Source organism: Actinia tenebrosa, unplaced genomic scaffold (genome assembly GCF_029948245.1).
Source record: "Actinia tenebrosa isolate PJP-AT-01 unplaced genomic scaffold, QUT_ActTen_1.0 PGA_scaffold15__27_contigs__length_11533743, whole genome shotgun sequence".
NCBI classification, from domain to species: domain Eukaryota; kingdom Metazoa; phylum Cnidaria; class Anthozoa; order Actiniaria; family Actiniidae; genus Actinia; species Actinia tenebrosa.
Genome location: NW_028292575.1, coordinates 7,791,366 through 7,803,428, shown reverse-complemented (window position 1 = coordinate 7,803,428; position 12,063 = coordinate 7,791,366). Strand labels below are relative to the sequence as shown.

General features: G+C 38.0%; 1 protein-coding gene across 1 annotated transcript; it reads right to left on the bottom strand.

The window, feature by feature from the left end:
• Nucleotides 1-740: 740 nt before the first annotated feature.
• On the bottom strand, nucleotides 741-11,892 carry LOC116295213 (solute carrier family 4 member 11). The gene is made up of 19 exons (XM_031702976.2): nucleotides 11,733-11,892; nucleotides 11,299-11,366; nucleotides 10,767-10,974; nucleotides 10,464-10,548; nucleotides 10,033-10,156; nucleotides 9,618-9,725; nucleotides 9,242-9,400; nucleotides 8,731-8,815; nucleotides 7,958-8,080; nucleotides 6,253-6,366; nucleotides 6,042-6,174; nucleotides 5,163-5,236; nucleotides 4,425-4,626; nucleotides 3,837-3,943; nucleotides 3,085-3,250; nucleotides 2,473-2,646; nucleotides 2,033-2,228; nucleotides 1,347-1,516; nucleotides 741-951 (listed from the first exon to the last, which is right to left on the bottom strand). The coding sequence occupies exons 1-19, from the start codon at nucleotides 11,815-11,817 to the stop codon at nucleotides 888-890; spliced, it is 2,445 nt and encodes an 814-aa protein (XP_031558836.1). The 5' UTR covers nucleotides 11,818-11,892; the 3' UTR covers nucleotides 741-887.
• Nucleotides 11,893-12,063: the final 171 nt, after the last annotated feature.

Here is a 12,063-nt window from a genome sequence, read left to right as displayed (position 1 = left end):
TTTTGTTTTAGGAACGTGCTTTAAATTAGTCTCCCCCACAGCCGCTTTCAGTGTCTTCACGCAACGTTTTCTCCCCTGCTGTGGGGGAGACTAGCTTTAAATTAGAATGTTGAGAAACTTACGATCGAGTCAATATTGTTTTGTGTGGGGTGAGGAATTCTTATTCTTGCCGAGTTAGGTTTCCTTTACTTTGAGGACTAAAATAGTTTATAATGAATCTAATGTAAATTTTTAGTGATTATGAAAAGCCATCCTTAACCTATACCCCAAGGTTGTCGTTGTTGTTGTTGTTGTTTTTTTTTTGGCCAAGAATTTCGCCTCAGTGATTTCTCTTTCCAGTAATTGATGCTCCAAAAACAGCAAGTTGCTACAAGTGGACGAGGCCGGAAGCCTTTATAAAACCGAAACATTGTCTTACAAGGCATATCCGCTATGATAAACGAAGAAAAGTGGGGATTTTATGTCAAACTGGAAATCCTGTTAGTTAGGCAATTGCCGCCAAACAATGATTCAACTTGAATCATTCTCGTTCCCAGACCCCATTAGGTCTGATCTTCAAGACTTCAAGACTGGACTGGACTGGACTGGACTGGACTCTGGATAGGTGTAACGGAGTTGGAAACAAAACGTATTATAATTATGATAGAATGATACTTGGGGAATCACTTGACAATTAAAAAAACGATAAATAAATTATAAATAAATAAAAGGGGGGAAACAAAAGAAAAAAATGATACTAGTCAGTGCAAAAAATAACCCAAACTTTAATTTATTTCCGTAATGCATCACAAATTAATCACACTATTAATCTATTTCTTTATTTTAGGGTTAAAAACTCCATGTGAATGGCTTGGATTGTTTCAGTCCTTTCTCTCAACACCGATGGATCAAAGATTGACATCCATTGCATCTAAGAATTTATGGTCAATAAGCTTTGGAACCAGAATATGCCTAAAACAAAACAAAACAACAAAAGAAAACCTCGTTTTAGCCATTGTTGAAAAAAGTAGATATATTTATTGAAAGAATCTCTAAAACGTTATGCCCCAAAAAACGTGTTCAAACTGATATACTTAACAGTTACTAGGAATAATCAATTTTTAGATGTGGAAGGGTCGGTGGAATCTACATTCGATTCTATCAACGACCCTCTTTCCCTGCTAAGCAATGGCGAGCCCAGCCATCGTTTGTCAGTCTTCTTAGGTGACAGAATTTTGTATTTGATGAAAACAGATATAAATGAACTTCCCTTTTTGGTTCTGTAAAATGTTGATGAACATCCCGTAGATTCCTCCAGGCTTCCTCCACCCCCTCCCCCCTTTTCTTAAGATGAATGTAGTACATACCTTACTGGTAAAAGTAAAATAAGAAGTACAGGGAAAAACATTTTAGTGTAAGCAGACCCTAAAAACCCAAATCCACAAACGATGGCGAGCTGTAGGAACTGTATACCAGTGTAGATGTGGATCTTTCGTTGCGGCACTCGACGGATGTAGTGATTGGGAGGATATGCTGACTATTGAGATAGATAGGAATTAGATGGTTTTTAGTATTTGTTTTATTAGGCTGTCTGAATCTTTCAAGCACTAAAAATTAATACTTTAATGAATGATTAGCCTCCATTGCAGACGTCCTGCGGGGTTCGGTTCGGATCCGAACCAAACACCACAGGACGTCTGCAACGGAGGCTAATAAATGATGGGACGAATTAACAAATGGGAAAATGGATGGATCAGGTTTTGGGTAAAAGGATGCATGCAATTGGGATGGATGAATACACAAATGAATGGAATGATGGATTGAAAGATGGAAGGTTGAAGTGTTGGTTGACGAAAAGAAGGTAAGAAGGTTGGATGGATGGAGAGAGGGGGAAGAAAGAATGGATGGAGGGATGAAAACATGGATGGATGAATAAATGGATAGGGGATAGATAAAAGTGTGAATTCAATGAAGGGGTAAACTACTTGTAAAATGGATGAATAATTAGCATTATCATGCATAAAGAAGAAAGATACTTGTACTAAATCATTACCTGTTCAGTAACTAGCAATAAAAATCTCTCAAACATTTGGTTATTAGACAATGGAGTGATAGCGACAAACAGGAATAGACCATCCAGTACAGCAGTGGGAATGTATTTCAGTGGGATGGGTATCATAAGCAATGAAAGACCAATCATGATATGAGATATCAATATCGATAAACGATTCTCACGAACTTTGATGATTCTAAAGAATAAGAATAATGACAAAAATAACATTCAGTATTTCGTATTACACTAAAAACAGGTTACCCTAAAGCGTAGGGGGCTAAAGAAAGGTAAGACTGCTGGATTTTGACGAACGACTCATAAGCGTTTAAAAAAGTTAATACTAAATGTCAGAAAGTGCCTTACAGAAACAGATAATAAAACTAAATGTCATGATAAATAAATAAAATTCTGGTCTGAAGTCATGGTGGTTGCATACTCACGTGTCGAAAACATGACCTTGGTCAACCCTCTCCTCGACATCAGCCAACGCCCTGACGTGCAGGGGTGAGTGAGGTAAAGCAGCGTGTACCCATGGCAACCCAAATAAGGACAGCACACCATTGAGTATTGCTACCACAAGGAGGTCCAGATGATGGGCACTCCCTTTCTTAAGCCTGAAAAATATGTTAAATATATTATACCTGTGTGGATACCAAACTTTAGATGTTCCAATTCATTAGTTGCTTCTCACCCACCCCACAACCAATGACCCTAATTCCAACACCACACCATTCTCACAACCTACAACCCCCCGACACCACCTGCTCAACTTCTACACAACTCCATCATGATCACTAAACCACTTCACAACCCCCCCTGACTACGGCACCACACCACATCACCCTAAACCCATCACACTTGCTGTCTTATTTTTTATTGAACCCTGAACCAAACTCTGGGCTGGAAGGGCACAACTAACTCACAAATCAGATTGCAATTTAGCTTGTTCTGTTTGGCGAAGAGAAAATACTCCCTCTCTCTACTCCAACAAAAATAATGAGTGGAGGGGGAGTAAGATATAAGATAAGATTTACACTCGTTGATTAATTCACCTGTTACTTGGGTTATTTACGATGGCACTACCAATGTTCTGTTCAACAAAGAACAACAGCGACAGGCAGAAACCCAGCCCACAAGCACCAAATATTGCTCCAACAGACAGACTAGAGAATGCTGGAATCATGAATTTGATGGGTGTATCATAGTCCAATTTATGCACTGAAATGGAAAGAATATACATCTTTATAGTTAATTGCACATGTGATGACAAAGGTATTGATGGATACGGCATTCAAAAAATACCATCCATCAATCTCGTGAATGTTTCCACACAATTACTAGTAATTTCAAAGTAATAGAAAGTCTCTAAACGCATTTCTTTAACAGCAAACTTGAAACGTAAGTGAGTTGACAAGCACGAATAGTGAAAAAGAATCGAAAAGGCGAATACTTGATTTTGGTCGGAAGGTTTACAAGGGGTAAAATAAAATCCAGGAAAACGATGAAAGCGTACAACGACCATCTTGTTAATTATACAACCTGCTCAACTATCATCAGTTTGACACTTAATGACTTTGATCGACACGACCCCAATCTTGACAATGCGACCACCTTGTTATTACGAGAACCTCGTTAATAGACCCTTTCTAAGATAGCGATTATGGTGTATTGTGGTTTACTTCGGTACGAACATCTTTTGTTCATCATGCTTTATATCGTAGCGAACCTAGACCACAATGCAACATATTTATTGAACTCATAAAAGGCCTATGCGACCACATATTCAGCACAGATTCTTACTTACTTGTGATGTCTTTAAAGACGAATGATCCAACAAACGAGAAAAATACCACTGACATTGGAAGTGCGTAGTCTGCAAGAGCTTCTCTCTTGTTGGCATCAAGTAAAGGACTTTGAATAGAAGACAAAACGATGGTATAAAATCTGAACTCGAACTCAAGAAACTTGTGTTAAAATAGAAATGGTGCTAAGTCTTGTGCTTGTAGAGAGAATCCGGGGGGTGAGTGGGAGATAAATGTTGTTCTATAATCCTCAAGTGCTTCTACTTTGCTCAACAATAAAAATTGCCTGCGCGCAATAGAGGCAACATTCGCTACGTCTGCCCCTTGCAACGCAACAATATTGCACAGCATGTTTAACCTGATTACTGTATTTATGTAGCCTAGCCGCGACCTCGTGTCCGTTCGTTTGCCCCTCATAGTGCTTGCCTTTTCCCATTATTTTTATTCTATTAATCTTTAGTTTTACCTATTGATTACTTTTTTTTTTTTACTTTTCGTTTTCTTTATCCCTACTTTAATAATTGTAATGACACGGTGATGGACGTTTCTAAATAAAAAAAAATTAAATGGCCCTTTTCTCCATCACCTACCTTTTCTTAAAGTTGTAAAGAGTAACGCCCATCAATACACAACCACAGCTGAGGAGTATATACAGGGTTCCGCCCTCTCTAGAACATATACACTGTTCATTGCCAAACGCTCTGCATGTGCTGGAGTCTGTGGTTATGTTGGACTGTTGACACAGGCTACAGGAACTGTAGGGCACACCAACACAGTTAGGCTTGTTGTATTCTGTGATGCGTAAAAAGAAAAATATGCAAAGTCTTTACTTGTTGGCATCAAGTAAAGGACTATGAATAGAAGACAAAATGATGGTATAATATCTGAACTCGGACTCAAGTAATAGACCTATCCCGAATTCGCTTGACTGACCACGAAACAATGGCTTGAAGTCGGGACTGAACTTGATACTTTTATTCATCAAGTTCAACCTCGACTTGAAATAGCATTGTTTCGTGACCAGTCAAGCGAATTCGGGATAGGTCTATTTGTGTTTAAATGGAAATGGTGCAAAGTCTTGTGCTTCTTTGTAGGTAGTAATATGGTAGTAATCCATAGGGAGTAATCCATACTAAGAGTCAGCCACCCCCCGGAACGTGTTACGTCATCGCGGTATGTTGGTGGTGTTTAACAAAAGTTAATAATACGCGAGCAAGGATTGGTCGACAAGTTACGCAGCCGAGCTGACGAATAGGATTGACCTTACTATCATCATATTCGTAATGGCACACAATACGACTGACAAACAAATTAATATTATAGCCTACCTTTATAAATACTCTCTATTGACGCAACTACGAACGCAACTGATATAAACAAGGCGAATATCTCATTGATCGACCTGAATATAGAAAGATAGCATCAATAACAATCAATCGGATGGAACTCTTGCCGGGTCATAGTTAGTGGTCAGGTCTATCAATTGTACTCATGCCAATGCATCCATTGCCTCTGATCTCTCACCCCTCCAATGTTTTTTTGGACGCTAGATTTTTTTAAAAAAGACCGTCTTAAAATGTCCGCCGTCAGCACCGTTGAATTGACACCGAGCTTTCTCCAGTAATTTAGCGAGTGTGGATTGGGAGAAGGGTCCAATGTCAATAGAAGTAGATCTATTAATGTCGCATCTTCAACCTTCAAATTTTATCGATAAATAAATCTTATAAAATCTTTGTATTTCCGAATTGCATTGCCGAATCTCTATGACCCCAAAAACCTCTGGGATGATCAAAACCAGGGCACGGCTAACGCATTTAGCGTGTTAGGAGAAATAACCCTCGAATCAAGGGAAATACTAGTCTCCTATTCAGCCGTTCTTAGCGTCGGTCCGAAACTTCCAAGCATTCGGGCCGATACGAAGACGGCTGAAGAGACTAGGGAGATACCTAACAAGCTCTACTCACATGTGATGCTGAGTCAACAAATCAAACCCGAGACCCCAGAGGTGAGAGGGGATTTTATGTACCGTTACAGGGACCGCGGAGCCGAGGGGGGAGGGGAGGGGGGGCGGGCTACAGACCCCCCACTTTTTGCGCCAAAAATACAAATATAAATAACAAACGTCCCCCCACTTTTCAATATGCTCCACGGTCCCTGCGTTACGCTATGAATAAACTACATTGTCATAGAATATTTTAAAATCATACCTCGTAGACCATCTCATTATGTTTGACACACCAAACACTGAATACAGTATGAGAAAGAAAGAATTCCACAGTCCAGTCATGGTGTACATGTCGTAGAAGTCCAAATTAAAGTCTTCACATATGCTGTGCATCACTGGAAAATCAAAGGTTCGAGTGAGTACGCCCGCAGAGCAATACTACAAACTGAATTTGAGAGAGGAAGAGTACAAACCTTTGACATAGAGTGCCAGGGGTGCTGTTGTAAGTAGAACAATCAGTGGCTGACCAGAGAAGAGTGAATACAATATGCCGCTAGCAGTTTGTGCAATAATGACTTGTTTAACACCTGGAAATGGTGTAAAAAAAGCAATATAAAACGTTACAAATTTTTTTATGCCATTTTTAAAAATAAGGAAAGGTTGTTTGCATTAGAGCACTATATATCACCACTATCAGAATCCCTTGCCCAATTTTTTGTTAGTTAATTGGCATCAAATTGCCTTGCAATTCTCAATCAATAAGCAAATAACATAAAGGGAAAAAATTCACATAACCTAGTGGTAGAATATATACAAAATGTATACGTTACAAATTCTTATATCCCATTTTTTAAAATAAGGAATCTCCGTTTGCATTACAGCACTATATATCACCACTATCAGAATCCCTTGCCCAATTTTTTGTTAGTTAATTGGCATCAAATTGCCTTGCAATTCTCAATCAATAAGCAAATAACATAAAGGGAAAAAATTCACATAACCTAGTGGTAGAATATATACAAAATGTATACGTTACAAATTCTTATATCCCATTTTTTAAAATAAGGAATCTCCGTTTGCATTACAGCACTATATATCACCACTATCAGAATCCCTTGCCCAATTTTTTGTTAGTTAATTGGCATCAAATTGCCTTGCAATTCTCAATCAATAAGCAAATAACATAAAGGGAAAAAATTCACATAACCTAGTGGTAGAATATATACAAAATGTATACGTTACAAATTCTTATATCCCATTTTTAAAAATAAGGAATGGCCGTTTGCATTACAGCACTATATATTACCACTATCAGAATCCCTTGCCCAATTTTTTGTTAGTTAATTGGCATCAAATTGTCTTGCAATTGTCAATCACTAAGCAAATAACATAAAGGGAAAAAATTCACATAACCTAGTGGTAGAATATATACAAAATGTATACGTTACAAATTCTTATATCCCATTTTTTAAAATAAGGAATCTCCGTTTGCATTACAGCACTATATATTACCACTATCAGAATCCCTTGCCCAATTTTTTGTTAGTTAATTGGCATCAAATTGTCTTGCAATTGTCAATCACTAAGCAAATAACATAAAGGGAAAAAATTCACATAACCTAGTGGTAGAATATATACAAAATGTATACGTTACAAATTCTTATATCCCATTTTTTAAAATAAGGAATGGCCGTTTGCATTACAGCACTATATATTACCACTATCAGAATCCCTTGCCCAATTTTTTGTTAGTTAATTGTCATCAAATTGTCTTGCAATTGTCAATCACTAAGCAAATAACATAAAGGGAAAAAATTCACATAAACTAGTGGTAGAATATATACAAAATATATTGATGCCCAGGCTTCAACGTAATTGTACTTCTTTCGTTGAGCGCTTGAGAAATATAAATTTTCATAGTTAGATTAGGTTTCGTACGAGTGTTAAAAGCCCTCGAAGACAGGCGGAACGGTAACGGTGCGGAGATATCGAAGATATCTGTTGGTCTAATCGCTGCGCGCCAAACCACTACTCATCTAAAGCTTCGACAAGGCAGCGTCGCAATCACTGCGCGGCAAGGCACGGTACGGCACGGCACGCACATCTGTATCAAGGGTTTATTACAATAATATAATTCATTACGTTAAATGTTTCACTATAAGAAAACATTATATTTACCTATTTTTCCATTTGTATTCTTGCTATTGAGAACTCCGAATGCGATAGAAGGGAGAAGACACGCAAAGTATAAGAACATGACAGTAGCTGCTAGCTTGTGTAGGGTACGGTGCCCGACCACGCCTTGGAAAATATTAGGGAGAAAATTGTTTAATTAATAGACGGATTGTAACTAGGAAAAAAATATTAGTATTTTTGCATTGCCGTCCTTGTTTTGTTTTTACGAGGGTAACAATTAATAGCCAGAGGCTAACAAACTTGTGGCCCTCGTTTAGAATCGAATTGGAATTTGGGAGTTGATTTTTGTGGAAAGAGGAAAACCGGAGAACAACCCCCGAGGCACAGGAGAGAACAATCTATGAACTCTACTCACATACAACACCGAGCCCGGGTCACATCTGGGGTCCCGTGCTTCTCATGCACTATGAGAAATCCCTTATACACTCAATTGAAGAATCGTTGTCGGGTTCAGAAACATAGAACATAGAAGCTTAGACCGAAATGGCACATGGGAAATGACATAATCATATTATAATTTATTCATTTGCGCCATCCATGCAGTCGGTTTAGAATGCCAAACACGTATTAAAAACAGTGGATGATGCCACGGGTCGCCGGTCACAGCATGCATCTAATTAACGCACTTCCCATGTGCCATTTCGGTCTCAGCTTCTATGTTCTATGTTTCTGGACCCGACAACGATTCTTCAATTGAGTGTATATCTTGAATGACAATGTAGAACAACGTGATCTAATTCATTCAATTCTGTTACCATCAACAAAGTCCGAGGCGTAAAATGGCAATCGTCTGAGAAAATCATCTTTGATTCCACGACCAAAAGAAAACATTTTCGGCTCCTGAAGAAGAAGAAAAAATAATAATAAATTTTCTAGTCATCCACCAACAGAGAAAGGAGAATTCGTAATATTTATGTGATTTCATGGGAAATAAGGGCAGCGTAGCTGGCATCAATTTCCAGTCTTTCCCCGTTTTCTCTCCGTTTTCTCCCGCGGTGAGTGAGGGGTTAAAACACGAGGTCTTTACCTAGGCAGGCTAAAACCAACACAGTATGCTAAATAATAAATGGGGGGGGGGGGGGGGTAGGGGGAGAGGAAGCAAATTTATAGTGCTTTTTGTTTGTTTCGTTTTTGCACGCATTACAGTGTTTCTCCAAATGATTTCCCTTTGTCCTTTTTCCTCGCTCACAGTACTTCTTATATCTTTATCGCTTTTTGCTAAGATTGACTCCCTGATTGGCTGGTTCCGAGTCGTGTTTGGATTACCTCTTTGACTTCTTCCTCTCTTAGGGTTTCACGGTAAGAAGCAGCTCCGGAATGTGTGAAGGAAGACGTTCTGGCGGCCAAGGCTCTCCTTTTGGCGGACTTTTTCTTTCTCTGATATTCTCCTGATGCCATAGACTGCTTATATTCAATTAGAACTTTCTGAATATGCCAAAATAAAACAAATTAAGCCTTATCAACTGATTAATTTTAAATTGCTGAGCTTTGGAGAAATTTTACAGCACCTGGAAGGTCTGTGTTAAGATTTGATCGTAGCAGAAATAAGTCGATAACCCTCCCCCCTCCCGAAAAATAACCTAAAATGGACAAAGAGTGAAACAATGAGAGGAGATATAACATATTGACAAATCTTTATTACCAAGAATTCTTCCTCGTTCTCTGCTGCTAACAATTGTTGTCTGATTTCTATGTCTGACAGGAGAGTTGCAAAGGTTCGTCCCGTCTCATGCGAGCTTTTGGTCATTTTCTACAAAAAATAAAGTATAACACGTTATATCGAAGAAAGTGACAATTAACCTCCTCCTAGGGGATTAGCAAGGTGGGCAACCACCCTCCTCCCCCCACTCCCCAAAGCCTTACTAAACCTGTGAATACACGCGTACGCGTGTTTATTGGCAGGAAATAACCTTATAGAGGTTTTTAATGTGATGTCATGGGAGCCATGTTTGAAGCAAAAGGAAAGAAAATTTGTCATTCAAAAAAATTGCACTGTTCCTGTCCAAAAAAAACAAAAAACATCTATAGTCTTCAGTTAGAAAAAAAGATAGACTTACCGTTTTCCTGGGTGATAAAATTAGGACAGCAAGGTGAGTGCCCTGTAGGGTCCTTCCAAGGTTAGTGGCGTGACGTAATCTAGCGATAGCCACATAATTTTGTTGGACTGAAGACAGTTCAGCCCTGCGGGAGAAAAGACAAGAAATCTCATTAACACAAACAAAGGAGCAAGAAAGTAAACAAGCATACAAACAGTCAGACAAAGAAACAAGAAAACAAGTGTAAATTGGAGTATAGAAACGAAAAGACAGTCAAATGTTTAATTAGTTTGGTCTCATTCTCCTTTGAACTTAAGACTGAATAAAACGAGCGATATGGAAGCGATTTTGTGTCGTAATTTTGCTTTTTTTTCCCTTGTGTACACCCCACTCCCCCTACCTGTACCCCAACCCCCCCCCCATAGGAAAAATTGTCACAGTACAGTACTAACATAGCAACAAGCCAGCATTGTGTTTCTTCCCAGCCGCTTCCTTCGGATTTCTCTGTCCCTTGAATGACATGCGATAAATGGTGGACTGTAAAGTAGAAAAAGAATCATTCATTAAAATATTTGTTCATTTGTATTAACGTTAATTTCAACGTTAATTTTCGTCAGTAAATTTTCTAAATATTTCGGACGAAAAATTGAGGATTTAATATTCAGTTGTCAAGCACATCTTACAGACATGTACACCAACTTTAAAGTGGAAAATTTCCATGGTTTAATTATTCGTTTGTTCAAAGCATATCTCACCAGAATCCTTAGTAAAGAAAGCCTCTCTTGCCGTTACCAGATCTATTCCACTTCCTTCATTCTTGGTGATCAAAGTTTTTAACACCACGTCCATGATATCTTCAAGTCTTGTTTCGTGGACATTGAGCAACAATGTCGGGCTCTCTAGAAATCTTTCTATGTCTTTTAATGCTCTAATTTCTGTATAAATATCTTTGACCTCAATTTTCTGTAAAAGAAAACTAAAATAATTATCTTTGTTTTGTTAGGCCTTTTTGTTTTGTTAGGCCTTTATGTTTTGTTAGGCTATGTTATATGTTTGCAGTGCCGCTTTGACTTATAAGAAGCTTAACTTAATTTTGGCTCCAAAATTATTAGTTCTGTCATTCTAGACAGCTTTTTTCTAAATTAAAGATGTAGGTACCAATACATCTAAGTCAAAATCAAATGAACAGTCAAAAATATTTCGAGCATAATCATAAAACAGCACTAATCCGTTAGGCTTAAAACTCTAAAATCTTTTTCGTTAATCAATTCAAAAAATTTTACTTACCGTGTGTTTGGTATACATTAAGGTTGTTTCAGTAAACTCATCTTCAGGTCTGTTATCAGCTTCAACATCTAGTAAAAATATAGGAAAATAAAACAAGAACTTACAGTTACAAAAGTGACAATAGTAATGCAATGTGATATGTTTTCAATACAAGAATAATTTGTGACTGAGACAGAGCATGCATCCGGTCCGAGCGATATTAAGCTTATCTAAAATTAGAATATTGATAAGGTTAAGTCTGTTGAAAAATTCTAGTTCAATCAATACATAAATAGCTGATTCACTCCACTAAATAAGAGATGAATTATATTAGCCATTTTTCAGCTATATGTCTTCTTTTCAACGTCTGAAACTTCATAAAAGTTAGCGACGCCACTAGTGGCTTTACCGGCGCATTTCTTCAAGAACAAAATTTTCGCTGAGTCAAAACTTACCTGTTAATTGTCCATTTACTGGTGGAATGTTATTCATATTTACTATTTCTACTGTATGCTCAGAAAGATCCCCTTCCGTCTCCATTTTGACTCTTAATGTGCTGTTTCTTGGCGTCTTCACTATCGAGCAACCCTCATTTCATCGGTTCGTTTTACTCGTTTGCCGGTTTACGTAACCGCGCTGGATTGTCATGAAGCACGTGTTCAGCTAATGTATTCACGTGTCGCTATTGTTATCTTGTTATGAATAAAAAACTTTTATATTACTACAGTAGGCTTTTTAAAAAAGTCATCAATAATTCATGAAAGAAACACGTAGAAATCATGACCA

Bases quoted from the DNA above. Each gene is read 5' to 3' on its own strand.
- LOC116295213 (XM_031702976.2), bottom strand. From the start codon at position 11,817: ATGGAGACGGAAGGGGATCTTTCTGAGCATACAGTAGAAATAGTAAAT. The intron at 9,401-9,617 runs GTAATAAAGATT...TGGCATATTCAG, and splicing joins AGAACGAGGAAGAATTCTTG to AAAGTTCTAATTGAATATAA. The intron at 8,081-8,730 runs GTAACAGAATTG...ATATTTTCCAAG, and splicing joins CGCCTCGGACTTTGTTGATG to GCGTGGTCGGGCACCGTACC.